The 16,079-nt window shown below is 33.2% G+C and overlaps 1 protein-coding gene across 2 annotated transcripts in view; it reads right to left on the minus strand.

Annotated features, from left to right (window-relative positions):
- Window positions 1–16,079, minus strand: part of LOC106466181 (adenomatous polyposis coli protein-like) — a 95,095-nt gene that overhangs the window by 76,326 nt on the left and 2,690 nt on the right. Inside the window, exon 2 of one of the 2 annotated variants that reach the window (XM_022394144.1) lies at window positions 4,483–4,746. In XM_022394144.1, coding sequence (XP_022249852.1) covers window positions 4,483–4,717 — 235 coding nt within the window. In that variant the 5' untranslated portion in view covers window positions 4,718–4,746. Of the gene's footprint in view, window positions 1–4,416; window positions 4,747–16,079 lie in introns of both variants that reach the window. The other variant, XM_022394143.1, reaches the window with a different exon arrangement.

Raw genomic sequence — 16,079 nt, forward strand, 5'->3', positions numbered from 1 at the left:
TTAAGTAATTAACTAATGTATTATACTAAAATTTGAATTATAATCTACAATTTAATAACAAACTTATTGACATAGATTCATAAAATAGTAGTTCAATAAAATTTAAATGCAAGTCAACAAACGCGATGATAGGGTTAAAGTTGTCAAAAAGTTAACACAAAAATACAATGTACTGAGTGTGACTTTTGTATGATTGTACTCCTGAATGCCAAATTGAGAAGTGATAAATGTCCTCTACAGTATAGAAGGAATCAGTTGTGCTAGGCAGGTGTGTTGCACTCCTATTGGTGGAGGATTTTTGCATGCTACAGCACAGCTTTTACCACATGATCTTAGGTAGGAGAATCAAGGCTAGTGGCAAGCAGAAAGTGTGTATATAAAGGACAGGATAAAACAAGCAAAGCTATTATGTGATAAGAGATAATGTACTGTACCAGAAAGCAAGAAACACTATTTCCTTTCACAAATTAATATCTATCTTGCAGCAACCATACAGTGTAGTGCATACACTGTATTTCACGTTACCTCTCAGGGCTCAGAAAGTAAGGGTCACTACACCCTTTCATTGAGTAGTCTTCCAACTATCAGACTGTCTTAGATTTTAATAATAAGGTAGAAATCATACAAGGCATTGCGTATATTACAGTGTGCAGCACCTGAATGCTTGGAAATCAAAGAATGCTATTTCATTTTAATCATCTTAGCTTTGATGGCCAACCCAATCCATATCAATCTGAAAGTCAATGCTGTCATTTCATCTGCTAGTTGGAGCTAGTAGTTGCTTCCAGTTCTAGTGACTTTACATCTGATTCATCAAAGACTGCTAGATAAATACCCGAAGCTTCTTCTCCATTGTCAGGTTGATCTTCATGACTTGAGACAATGTCCTTCTCATCAGCTTCCTCTCCAGACTCCTGGTCAAGCCAGTGCACAAAAGGCTTGTCTGTGATGTATGAATGCAATTTATCTACATGTTTTCAAAGGCCTCATGCCCACTGTAGCTCATGTGTTAACACACTCACTACAGATAGATCAAAATGCCCATACCATGACCTTTTACAGAATTACATTCAAAATTGAATTAATTCTTTCCACACAGGAGAGGTGCATTGCACCTAATTCATATCCACCATATTGAGTGCTCCTAGTGCAAAGTGATTTTCATGTTAATAAGATTAAAAATACTTTTCTTCACCTGAAAATTGTCAAATTTCATTTGCATAATCTCTAAAACCTCCTAAATGAAAATCAAACATTATTTTCCAGAAAAAATTATATTTCTTCTGTTCTTTTCTTTACCCTAACTCTATATGGGATTGGTCGATCTGACTGACCTTGTAACCCCCATAAAAATTAGAAAATCTAAATTAACCTTTTTTTCTTTCTAAAAAGACTGCAAAATAAAACAGGAAACTACAATTGTTTATCCTAAATATCTTAAAGCTCATAACAGTATACATCTATTTATACTTAATTTTATTGTTTTATTGACCTTTGAACTTCATCTAACTGTCAAAAAACTTGCTTTTTTAGTAGAAATATATAGTAATGCAAGTTAAATATAGGTGTGTTGGACTAAGGATTTTTCTACAGTAGGTGTCTGTGACTTGTTGGCAATAAATTTGATAACAAACAAACAGCACGCACTCCAATGTTTTTAAAATAATATATATATATATTTGAAACAAGTTAAACGTATATACAAAAATTCTTTACACTATGGAGATCATAGTTGTATCTTAAACACTATACAGTTCTCTTCTTCTTGTCAAAGTCCACTTATGCCAATTCAATTGCTTTAGAATTCAGTTGACAAGCCAAACTATTTTTCACTACATTTTATCTCTATAGTGTCCGTGTATAGTCCACTTACGCTGTCACTGAGTTATCGCAGTTGTATCCTGAACTTCCAATAATCATCTGCTTACCCATACCCCCCATAATCGTCTACCTTTTGTCAAAGTCCACTTAGGTGGGTTCAATTACTTTAGAACACCCTTTGACGAGACAACTTATTCTCCTTATCTCTTACGAAATTGTTAATCTCACTCTAACATATCCACTGTTAGGCCTTTCACTCCCATGATGAGTAACTCTGCATTTAACTTTTCTCTGACTGAACTTCTCCTTCCCGCGACTTTACTCTCTTCTGCTATTCTTTCTCGTCTACTTGCTGCTATTTATACATCTATCACTTAGGCCTTCTACAAATCTCTATATCCTTGACATTAATGGATTGCACGCAACTTTCAATAGTCTTGATATCAATGAATTATAAACACAACCTACAATTCTTACTGAGTTATGTAACCAAACTTGTCACAACTATCACCTTTAAAATAAATGCTTTTAACTCTTGTTATGAAAAAACTAAACGATCATGAAATATTCACTCACAAAGTAAATAAATTACCAATACCTACACTAAACAGTCTGTAATATCTGACAATAACATACACACCCACCATACAAGTAAATCACTTAGTGAATGTGCAGCTCATCTTACTGTATCGAATTATTTAATGCACCAAATAAAACATCTAAAGTATATTTAACTAGCGAATTTATCTAAGCTTCACACAAATTGTATTTCACTTTCTTCATGGAGATGATGTGCCAATGTGCAACTATGTCATTCTCTGTTTCTACTGAACAAGGACAATGAGCAAGCATCAAACATCACTTTTGTTTTGTCTGAGCTTCATGTAGTAAAACTGAAATGGTTGCCAAACTTGAACCAATCATCTAACTGCTTATCTGTTTAAATTCAATCTCTGAAAGGCCCATCTGAGTTCCTCTAGAAATTATATTAAAATTTGCTTTGACCAGTTCCTCATAAAAATTAATGATGTCAAGACAATAAACAGATAGTTAACATATATATATATATGAATTTATGAAGTTCAGTTAACATTTTATGAAAATGTGTTACTCATCATACTTAAACTGAGATTTGAGTTGTATCAGACCATACTTACAGCGTACTACTAACTTGTTAGTAATAGCTAACATTTTACTATCCTATCTGTACCTTGTAAATCTACAATAACTCTCTTTATAAGTTTTCTTTCTTATATAATATAATAAATGTTAACATCTTCAGGTCAGAAAAACATCAACTTCAGAAATACTACTCATCTCTCAACTGAACCCCCCCATCTTTCCTCTGCACTTTTGGTGTGTTTCTTTTACTGCATCAAAAATGAGCCTTTGTTAAGGCATGAGTGCTCATGGAGTTTGTCTACATGGAGGATGTGTTACGTCCCTATTGGTGAAAGGGCTATTGTCTAATGCTGATTGCATAATAGAGTGGTGCAGTACACAATATTACAGGTAGTGGTGGGAATTTCAATTGAGGCTTAGCACACATGCAAAAATAGTTTGGGTAGTGGTGCGAGCTAATAGCTGTCAGTTCTGTGGAGAAGTATCTACCCGAAATACATTTTCAGGTTATAAAAATGTCAACATCAGAATTGTTACTCACCTCTCAACAAAACTTTTTCTACATCACTCCCTCCACAATCTTATCATTGTGAGATTATAGCAATCAATTCTGTGGAAAGGTTGTAGAACTTCTGAAGTTAACACTTTTCTTTCCTAAAAATGTGTACTCATTCCTCCACAGCCCCTTCTATCCTTTCTCAACACTTATGGTGTATTTCTTTTGCCCAGTCATAAATGAACCTTTATTACGGCACAGGTTCTCATGGGGTTTATGGCACATGAAAAATGTGTCACTCTCCAAAAGGTAAAAGGTCTATAGTCTAATGTTAATTGCATCATAGGCTGATGAAGTACTCAATAATAAGTGTAGAGGTGGGAGTTTCATTTAAGGCTTGACACATGCACAAGAATGTTTTAGACAAACACACAATTAATAACTATAATTTCTGTGGAGAAGTGAGTAGTGTTTCTTAAATAGACTATTCATAAATGCCATTTCTTTTCACTAATTTAAGACATCTTTCTACAGAATGAAATTTAAATGGCCCTTGCAACTCTTGAAATCCTGCATAAAGCAAAAAAGGTTGTCTTTAACTAACTTAGTTTTGTAGAAATTATAATAATAATCATTTCCTAATCCTCATAAGTTATCCATTGTTTTGGAAAACTGTTGAGGAACCATAATATTACTTTGGATTTTGCACTGATCTAGTTGATTTAAAAATATTGCTATTCTATAAATATTTACCTAAAGAAAAACTGAAATCATGATCAAATTTTTAAGAACGTCTTACACTCAGTTATGAATGGTATCTTTACAAAGTATGGATATGCAACTTGTTTGTCTCTTGACATCTGTAATACTTCTTTTCAAATCCTTTGTTGCACTAAAAACATTGCACAGTAATTTAGTTTTACAACTTTTGCACAAGTTGGTTGTATAAAAGGCTTCAATATCTACATTTAGCTCACCTATAAGACCACTTCTTTGTTCTTGAGAAATTCTGATGCATGTAGGATGCTTGTAACTGCACTCACCATCTTGTGGTTGCTGGTTTTTCCCAGTTTCTGGTATCTTCCCTCGGGACTGTTCAAAGGCTTTCATTTGCTCCTGAGAAAGAATTTCAGCTGTATCATCCTCCAAACATAACCTTGAATTAGATTCATCATGAACAGTCATCTTTCCACAAGGCACTAATCCTTCACATGGTTCACCATTGTCTGATGAATTCTGCTGATGTGCTAAACCTATTCTTGTTTTATTTTCAGCCATCCTTAGTATCTTGAAGTGGAGAAAGTCTCCTGTGAAAATGTAAATTAAAAGTTCAAAAGGATAACTGAAAAACTAATAATGAAAAAATGAAGGTGTTGTCAAGCTTTACAGATTTAGCCATCAACATATTTTTGCACAAGAAACAAACTCAACACACACTGGCAATAATCAAAATCACTGAACTTCGATTAAGAAATTGGTAAGAACAAGAAGCTCTTCAACTTTCAAAAACCAAGATAGCAAGTGCATGGCTAGTAGAAACATCTTTTTCAAAGACCATTTCTTTGCTACCTGTTTAAATAACATTCCTAATCAATTTACCAACAGTGGATATTAAAATAGAAATATTTCTGCTACTAGGAAAACCTGTGGTTGTTGCTAACTACTGATGATTGATGATTAGGCTATGTCCTAAGTGTTCAATTCTTTCAACAGTGGTCTAACTAACTCTAATGATACCATGCAAATAACAATAAAAATACTATTATATGGCAGTTCAAAAGAAATGCTCATCACATATGCAGAGAAAGTGGTGTAAACTGTATTCAATAAATGTCTAGAAGTGTGTGATATGATCTGATAAATAATATTTTCCCCCTTTTCTCTATTGATAGAAGAGGTAAATTCTGATTTAAAATATACAAGCTACTTGACCCTGCTTGTGTTCTTCTGAGAGAGCAATTCGTTGGATGTGGTGAAATGTGTGTGAAATTTTAATCTTTCTTAGTCAGTCCAACAACTTGATCTCAATCACACAGTGATTTAGGATGAGTTTGAGCATCATGTTTACCAAATGCACATAATAATCCTCAATGAATTGGCTACAACTGAACAATCACAAAGGTAACAGACATCATAATACATTTCAACTGCCCAACTCCTTCAGTGGTCAGAATTCAACTAGTTCTAAAATCATAAGAAAGACAATAAACATACTATTACAAAGCAAATGATAACAAGCAAAAAAAAAATTTTATGTCAAATAAAATCAGGCTAAACTTACAATAACACCTGTAGAATAAGAATAACTAAACATGAATGATATGGTCTGGTGTCTTACATTTTACTATTATTTTTCTCTACTAGTAATAAAGCTAACAAGGAAACCACATAACATACTTGATCCTGCTTGTGATATTATAACAATACAACTTGCTGATAGTCATGTGGGTAATTTTAATTTTCCAGAAGAGCTCTAAATCTCAATCCAAACAAACCTTTTAGTATGAACCTTGAAATTCACATCTAATATAAACCATAATTCTCAATAAATGGGATACAATAAAACAAGACAACTTCCATAACTTTATGAAGTCTATGTTATGCGAGTTCAGCTATTATAATGGCAAAATGTTGTCCAACTCAATATCAGGAGTGGGTCTTAATAAAGTGAATAGTCAGTGTAGGCTTTGTATTTGCAAAGAAAAACCTGTTACATTGCCCAAAAGATAAGGAAGACATTAAATGTTTCATTTTTGCTCTGTTTTAAAGTGTACAATGGTAATAAAAAAATTTAACTTTTAAACTGTTCAAGAAACTTTTGTAGATAGGAAGTTTTACATAATGATCCCTGTGGTAGAAAAAGTTATATTAAGGGAATCTATTAGTACTTTGCATTGATTGTGTATTTAAAAAAAAAAAAGTATAATTATCATAAATGTTTTCTGAATAATCAAAATGTGGTGTCTCTGAAATGTGATATTTGCTGCAATAAAAGGATATTACAATCATACTGTTGAGTTGGTAAACTGTTTGATAATGAATGAATTAACTGAGACCAACTTTCAGCAGAATGAATGTTTCAACAAGTGTTTGTTCATTGTTAAGCACAAAGCTATGCAACGACCTATATGTGCTGTGCCCACCATATCAAAATCTAGATTTTACCAATGTGAGCTCTCAGACTTACCACTGAGCCATTGGCGGCATTTCAACAAAAGTAAAAGACAAAATATTCATTTGTGTGAACATTATGACACCTACAAACCTGTATAAATACTTCATTCCTAAAAGTAGAATACTTTATACTCTGAATTTTGTTGTTACATAGCTAACAGATTGAAGTATGAATGAATAAAAACCAAACTAATGTCACACTCTTTAGGTCTTGTTTAAGTTAGATCAACGTATATTTTTTTACACTTATTATTACCATATGAAAAAAAAATCTCAATTTGTATTTACATAACAATAATGCCTTGATTTATCTTTAAGGCTGAGCTACAAATGTATCACAGAACAATTTTGCTCATTGAAAGTAGACAATCCTAACAAAGTTTTTTAAGTAACTTTGATAAAATGTTGAGAAAGGTTAAAATGCAAGGTTTAGGTGTAGTTTTGCTCAAATACACTTAAGTATAAAAAAGCAAATAAACACAGTTAAAACACTTTAAAAGAATTTTAACCTTCATTCAATATATTTTACCTTCCTAAATGTAATCAATGTGATAACACTAGAGATTATCTTTTTAAATTATTAATTTCTAACAACACTTTTTGAGTAATATCTTCATATTTGAATTCTATTCTTACATAAGAAAGTTTCAAACTGTGATACAGAGTAAACATACAAGTTCTTTTTATTAGTTACATGATTCATCATCACTTCAGAGAGAAGTCATTACAAATGTATTTTAGGGTGGTCCTTATTTTCAGGTAAACTTTCACTTTACAAATTTTGAAGCTCTCACCCTCTAACTTTGTTCCAATGAACAAAAAAACATCAAATGTCAAACTTCATTCATTTTCGACCATATTTATGTATTATTAATGAATCATTTAATATATATTATTATTTTATTGCATGTATATTATAATTATATGATTTGTATACGATTTTGGTGTGGTTAGTCACTTTTACATTACAAAAGCATCTTCTATAATCCTGCACAATTTGAAAGAGGAAGTGTTTCTGTTCTTCTTTCTTTGTTATGACAGCATTATACTCCTCAGTAAAGGCCACAGCCCTTTCAGCATTGTCATTTACCATATTCAAGTGTTGAACTGTCTGTAGTGCTTTCCTGTAGTCCTCTCTAAGCTCCCATGGCTTAGTCATAATTTTGATGTGCCTGAAGAAGTCTGTTTTATTCTTTGTAAAGATATTTTTGATTTACATGTCCTCAGACTTCCTGATAGTCATATTTGGATGTGAAATAGAGGTTCATCCATGCCTTCCTAACTCATTTAATGCCTTTATCATTGCTTGTTTTATGGATACAGCTGGATCAAAGAATGCCAAACCAATGTGTCACGATATAAAAGACTGTTTAGTTCAGATGTTATTGATTGATTTATTTTTGTGAGTGAATATTTTATTATTGTTTAATTTTTGTTATAATAAGAGTTAAAAGCAGGCTATTGTAGGAAGTTTTGCTAATAATTCATTTACATCGAGAATATAGAAGGCGGGCAGACGATTAAGTGATAAAGATATAAATAACATGAGACAAGCGGGAAGAAGCAGACAGATAATAGCGAAAGGGAATAAAGTTGGAGTGGAGTTAACTACTGTAGAAGTAATAGGCCTAACAAGTGACATAGGCTTAACATTTAATATGTTAGAGTGAAACTAACAGTAAAAATGAAGATAAAAAAACAATTTTATTCCATCAAAGTGTGGTTGTAAAGTAACTGAATCAGCCTGAGTGCACTTTGACAAAAGGAGCAGATGATCTTCAAAGGAAAGAAGTCCAAATGATTATGGTAACTCGCATCACAATTGTAAGTGAATCACAGAGAATACTAGTGCGATAGAAATAGAGAAGATAGTTTGGCTTGTCAACTGAAACTCTAAAGCAATTGAATAGGCCTAAGTGGATATTTGACAAGAAGGAGAGAACTACATATATATGATTAATGATATGCCCATAATATCTATAATGTTGAAAAATATATTGTACATACGTTAACTTGTTATGAAAATATACATTATTTTGAAAACAAGTGAAGTGCATGCTGTTTACTCATCATTGAATTTATCCCTAACAAGTCACACATACTTATTGTAGAAGACTCCTAAGCCCAACAATAACATAGTATATATTTATACAATTAATAAATATAACTAAAAGCCTTTATTTGACAATTGACAAAAAGGAAAGTTTTATATATATATATATTATTTGAAATTCTGACACAATACATTCCTCATTTAGATCCCATAAATGTTCAGCACATTTTTGCGAGGAGCAGAAATGGCATCAGGAGCAGTGAACCACGTCCTAAGATAAACTCAAATAACAAAAATGCAGATGACACAGAGTCCTATTTTCTCATGGCCAATGAGCTTAAACTGATTCATAAACATCCAGATCTTAAGTGAATGAATGCCTTGGCTTCCCATTGTGCATGATGTGGTGTTCCAGTGTTATAAATCACACTCCATGAGAAAGGATGCCACCAAGAAATGTTATAGCTAGTTGAAAAAGTTCTCAATAATCATCTCTAGAAATTCTAGAAACTAATTAATGTAAGATCATATAAAATATTTCACAAGTAAAACATGACAGCATTAATTATTTATAAATAGAATGTTCTTAAACATTATGAATAATATGGAATATTACAGAATGTGCTAAAATATTTTATAATAATGTATAACCTTCCAGAATTTTTTTAGATTATTCTGGAACCTTCTAGAATATGCAGATATAATGCAAGCTACAAGAAAAAATTTCAACTATATTAAGCAACCCCTAAATGTTACTTAATATGGATAAAATTTGGTGTGAATTAATCATTTATATATTGGAACAAAATGAGGGGGTAAGAGTGTTATATATAAAAACACAGAAATTAAGGACCACCCTACAACTGTAACGTACTTGCATCAGTTTACTATGGTTGCACTGTTTTGGCAAGACATAATAGCATATTATCCACATTAATTGGCTTCTTCCTACTATCTAAGTAATAAAAACTTTTTTAATTAAGTTAGGAGAAAACTGTTTCTCAAAAGAAATTATTTGATACTTGATATTAAATATGTAATTAGGCTTATTTTCTGCTGTTTACAACAACTTTGCTATCTTCTTTGCATTTTATTTAGTACAGTAGTTCAGTTACAATAAAATACTATTAGAGATAGCTAAAAGTTATTGATTTCCTATACTGAAAAAAATTTCCAATAGGTACTTACTTGTTCTTGTTCAGTGCTGCCCTCTTTATGAAAAACGATGTTTGCATGCTATAAGCCCTTAACTTCCATGTGCCCAATGGTCAATGTGGTTTAACTGCATCTAGTATGTAAATCATCATGTGATAAACCCCCACCAATAGGAGTAATACACATATTCTTGATGCATGTGACTCCCTCTGTTCAATTCTACCAAACTATCAGTTTAAGATTAGGCAGAAAAGAAAGCACTGGTTTCAGTGGGGAAAGAGAATGGTATGTACCTATTGGAAATCTCTTTTTCAGTATAGGTAAATAATACGTTCCAATAATGTACATTACCTCTTCTCACATGTAAAGTTAGAATTCCACATTGAATAGGTGGAGGGACCAGTGTGAGAAAAATAAATACCCATCCTTCATAAGCATCTGAAGAACACTTATGAAATGTGATCCCTGTTGGGAGAGGAATACATGTGGAAAACTGCACCACTTGTGTGGCAGGTACACTCTATGCCCAGTGTCGAAATAGATGTCATATACACGGACAGAAAGTGGGAGGAGCATAACCAAAAATGGAGAGAAAACCAGTTGGGTTGGAATTCAAACCATATTATACCGGAATCTCAATCCCATAGAAGAAATATCTACAGACAGGAATGTGGGGAAAGCTAAAATGGATGTCCCCCAAGATGTAGATTGGCTTTAGCATGACAGACCATATGCGTCCAGTCAACTCCAGTCCTAAACCAAGAAGCACGGGGAATAGAACCTCCAATCTGTGGTAGAAGGAAGGTCCTTACCATCTTCCCCTCCAATTAAGTAAAACAGAAGCATATACTGTGCAAACCGATTTACAAAACTGGCACATGTGTGCAAATCCACAGCCAACCAACATTCAGGAGGACTTCTCCATGGTCCACCACCCCAGCAGCTTGGAACTGGAAAGTGGCAAGGAGTCCCATGCTCCATTAGAAGAACAAGAGAGATAAAATGTGGGGATAATCCAGAGGAATACAAACACCAGAGGCAGTGCAGAAGGTGATCACGAAAACCCCGTTTTGAAAAGCAGACTGCCCTTGATTTATTCCATCAAATGAACAGTAGGGATGTGCAGCTATCCCCTTCTGCTTTACCCATGTAAGTCCACCAGTTAGTATGGCCCGGAATGGGCATATTAATAAAGCAAATATATCGTGAGGAAAAACATACTAGCAATCTTGTGGAACACTTCCTCTCAACAGTGTGCATTATAGGCCATGGGTATACATCGTGGCTGCACAGTGCAGATTTGATATAGAGGAAGCATACTTAAATGGGACATGCCCCTGGAGGGAAAAATATATATAGAAAAGATAACTTATGCAGTCATAGCTGCACCAAAGTATGAAGGATAAGAACAGTAGGAAGACGGTATCCCAAAGAGGAAGAAACAGCTACCCAATGAAGATAGTGGTAGATGGACATGTGAGGTATAGGCTACATGCCTGAATGAATAGCTTCCTTCAAGAGATAACGGAGATGAGACTCTAGGAAAAAGGGAAGATGCCCAATCACAGAGTCCATATATTAATCCAAAAACTCTTAAAAATCTGCAAAAACGAACAGATGGAGAATGGGAGCCATCTGGAAGTTACAAAAATAATGGGAAGGTAGATGAACCTGTGAAACGACAGAGTTCTTCCCAATAACATCCCAACAGCAATGAAACCACTTTTGAAGGGATAGGGTCAAAAAGAACAATAGCTCTAATGAGGAGTAAGAAGGGAAAGTGTATCCCCCCAAAAAAAACCCTTAGAGGATCAGTAGAGTGCCTCAGAAAGGGAATGTATATTTGGACGAGTATTGTATAAGAGCTGTAAAGATAAGGCAAAGGTGGGAAAAAGAAAGTGGGAGAAATGGATAGGATTATCAAGGAGAGATCTCCACATAAGCAAAGGTGACTCTAACTGCTTGGAGTTGAGAAAAAGTTAATCAGCTTCTGATAAGCCAAAGCACAAAGATAAAAAGTCCATGGAGGATGAAAAATGCTAACACCAGTTCTCAACTGAGAAACAAAATGCTCAGCATGAACACTGATGTCAGGGGAAGGAAGGAAAACAAGGAACTCTAATGATAGCTGTGTTAAAAAAGAAACAGTATCATATGAAAACTGTGAAAACAAGAAAATGGAAAACACCTGAAAAAGCATATCCAAAAAAGTGGTGTTAGGCCTAGTAGATTTTGTAGGTGATGCATGGGAGACACAGCATAGAAAGGAAGAGGAAAAAAACAAACTGACAAAATCCTCCTCATCATGAATAAGTTCATAGAATGCAGGAACATTGTCAGAAGAAAAAGGACGGCTCACATAACACTCAATCTCCCGATTTATGTCAGCCAAAAAATCCTCAGTCAAGACTTAAAACCTGTAATGGCAATCAAAGTAGTGGTAATAATAAGAATTTGTAAAACATAAACTTTGGAATTTGTCTTAAACTGCGAAGAAGTTGAAAATGAGAAGAAAAAAAATCAATAAGCAAAGGTAAGTTATCACAGCAAACTACTACAAACAAAATTAACTGTTGCAAATAAATAAAGTAAGCCACTACTTCATAAAATAAATTACATGAACACATGAAAAGAGCACAAGTGAAAAATGTCTGCACTCAATCACTGCCTAACAAGAAGTGATAGTTCGGTAGAATCGAATATAAGGAGTCATATGTGTCAGGAGTGTATGTCACACTCCTATTGGTGGAGGTTGTCACATGATATTTTTCATGCGAGATACAGTTGAACCATGTTTATTGTAGGGTATGTGGAAGTTCAAGACTTGTGGCATGCAAAACAATTTTTGCATATAGAGAGCAGCACTGAACGAGAACAGCTATACATGTAAGAAGAGGTAATGTACTGTATCGGAAACACACATACCAGAAAGATTTATTCAGTAAAATATAGGCTTACTCAGAGAAATTTGCTTTTTGACAGGTCAAAATGACAGGTACACCTTTGAGTCCATAATGTATTGCTTTCAAGGGTACACACACATAAAAAATATGGGATTTCCACAATCCCATACTCTTGACACAATACTATTTATGCTATGATAATGAAGGGGAATAAAAGAACAGACTTATGAACCATTAACCTAAACTTTCAATGAATCCATTAACATTGGTGAAGTGCCAGAAGATTGAAGATTAGCCAAGGTCATACCAATCTTAACAGGGAAGTAATTATCAGCCATTTAGTCTTACTTCAGGATTTAGAAAATTACTAGAATCTATAATTAGAGATTCTATTTAAACAAATTTCATATTATCACAGAGAATTTGCATGGTTCATGTTTTTGAACATGTTTCATTTAATCTATACATGTGTAATGTTGTGGTTTGGTGTACTTATAATTTCAGAAGTTTTTGACAAGATGCCACACAAGTCTTTTAAGAAAGATTGCTAGGCGAAGAAGATAAGCTATTTAACTGAATGGGAAATTGACTGGGTAGTAGAAGACAAAATGCTGTTATTAACCAAATGTGCATGGGGTCAGTTCAGTGAACTGACCTGTATTATAGTAGAATGTTGACTATGATTCTGAAATTACCATGTGTATTTTCATAAAATGTAGCAAGCATTTAAAAAAATGTACACAAAAAATTAGAGTATCTATACTTAAGATTTGTTTGTGAATTGACATCAATCTCACTTATCAATTTCACCAGTAAGAAAAAAGATGAGTTGTTGACACTATCAGTTTTTTTAACAATCTTTAATACTTCAATCAGGTCTTTCTCTACCTTCTCTTTTTTTTCTAGAGAAAACAATTTACAAGATCTTAACCTGTTCTCATTTGACCTTTCCACCCAAGGTATCCCTTCTCTGAACTCTTTCCAACAGTTCAATGTAAGGGAAGGAGTCCAAAACTGAACATAAATGTTCCAAATGTGGCCTAACCGATGACCTATATAATATGAAATTATAGCCTCTTTAGACTTGTATTCAGTATTTTTGTAGACACAACCTCAAATCCTATTTGCCTCTATATGTCATTGATGGAGCAAAGGTCTTAACCACTCTTCATTTTTTTTTATTTGCCACCAGAAAATAAGATTACAATTCAACACAGAAAAATTACAAGCTATTGACAAAACATCTGATCAACTAAAATACACAGAATGACAGACTGATTTATGTATGACCACATTTACCATGGCAATCTTCAGCACCACTCAGTGTCAATCATTTTGATTCACTATGAGAATGATATTACAATTAATTCTAACTGGGTTTGAGTTGGTAATATACATAAACAAACTCAAATGAAAATTCAACTAAATAACAGATGAAATAGTACATAAAATATGAGCATAATAATTAACAAATACAATGGAATACCATTTTACAGTTAATTTCAAGCATTCAATCTTTATATAAAATATTTTAGTAAAACCAATGTAACTTAATTTCCCACCTGAAACATTTTGAGGGTAAAAACAAAAGATCAGCACATGATAGAAAGTTTATGTTTAATAATAACAAAGTTTTATTACATTAGTAAACAACCAATAAAAATTTCCACCAACAATGTAACAAGTGTAATTTATTGAAAAAGAAAATTTTTGATATATCAAGAGCAACTTGAATACTTTGTATTCATATCTTGAAAGCTGAGTAACATTTTATATACTAAATGTATAATAAGAGTTAGAGCAAACACAATGCAAAACTAAAACAGAGATGAATAGAAACAGGTAAAAACAAAACAAAAAAACATCAAAGCAGAAAGAAGATAAATTTCAAATCAACTATAAAATAGCCAAAGAATAATAATCCAAAAGTAAATAACTTAATTGGAGAATAAGACAGACTTTAGCACTGGAAAATGATTACATAAACATAAATACATACATACATGTATACATACACACACACACACATATAGCATATAATAGCTCATAACAAGAAATTTAGTGAAAAAAGGGTGTAGGAATAATATCCAGAAGAGGTTAAGACAATGGGCTAGACGGCCAAAGTTGCAAAATTATAAGCAAACACAAGTTTTCCAAAGTAAAAAGAACAAATATTTTAGTAAACACACTTCAATTAAGAAAGGAAACAGTAAGTCCACATATGAATCATTACCAATCAGCTATAAAAGAAACTATATAGAAGTGCAACAATGGTTTATCCATACAGAAAACATCCATTATGTACATTATAATATTATCCAATTATACACAGTTGTCCACCTAACTTAACAAACAACTGTTTGAATGACATTATAAAGAATACTATATGTGTATATGTGGCCAAGTTCTGACAGGAGCAAAAAGCCTAGATATAACTGACATAGCAGGAGATATAATAAAGGGGGCTAGCAGAGATGCAGTTTTTGTGGTGCATATAGGGGCTAATGATGTAGGGAAAGGTAAGTCAGAGGAGCTAATTAATAAGTAAAAGAGGTTGATAAAGGCATTTAAAGAAAAAGGCCATAACTTAATTTTGTCAGGGATACTCCCCAGAATTAATTGTGGGGATGAAGTTATAAGTGGGTCACTAAGGCTAAATACTAGGCTTATGTTAGTATGTAAGGATGAGCAGATTGGCTGGTTGGAGTTGTGGGATCAGTTCAGTGGAAGAAGGGAGCTTTCTGGAAAGGATGGTTTACATTTAAATAGAGTAGGGGCTGGCTTTTTTGCTAAGGCTATTAACCCAGCTGTAAAGGAAGTTTTAAACTAGGACTAGACAGTGGTGAGGACCAGGATAAAGTAAATGCAAAAAGAATAAGAGGCAGATAAAAGTTGAGCATAGGAAATGAGTATAGAAGTAGTTATAAGGATATGCTTAATTGTTACTATTGTAATGCTAGAAGAATAAGAAATAAAATAGATGACTTTAGGGCACTGGGAGGAATGGAGGATTTTCAATATAATGGAAATAATTGAAACATGGTTAAATGTAGATGATGTTGATGACAGAAGTTTCTTTGAAATAGAGTTATAGGTTATTTAACAGGGATAGAGTACTAAAGAGAAGGGTAGGAGTGACTATATGTAAAATGTGAGTTATATTCTGTTGAAGTGGAGGATATTAAAGATAATAATAGCAAGGTTTCTCTTAATGGATATAAAGGGAAAAAGCTTTTAGTGAGGATTTGTTACAGATCACCAAATGATACTGATGAAATTAGTGAGAAACTTTACAATGAAATTAAGATTTCAGCTGTTAATGAAGTCATAATTATGGGTGATTTTAATTTCAGGC

The sequence above is a fragment of the Limulus polyphemus genome, unplaced genomic scaffold (genome assembly GCF_000517525.1).
Source record: "Limulus polyphemus unplaced genomic scaffold, Limulus_polyphemus-2.1.2 Scaffold2180, whole genome shotgun sequence".
Classification (NCBI taxonomy): domain Eukaryota; kingdom Metazoa; phylum Arthropoda; class Merostomata; order Xiphosura; family Limulidae; genus Limulus; species Limulus polyphemus.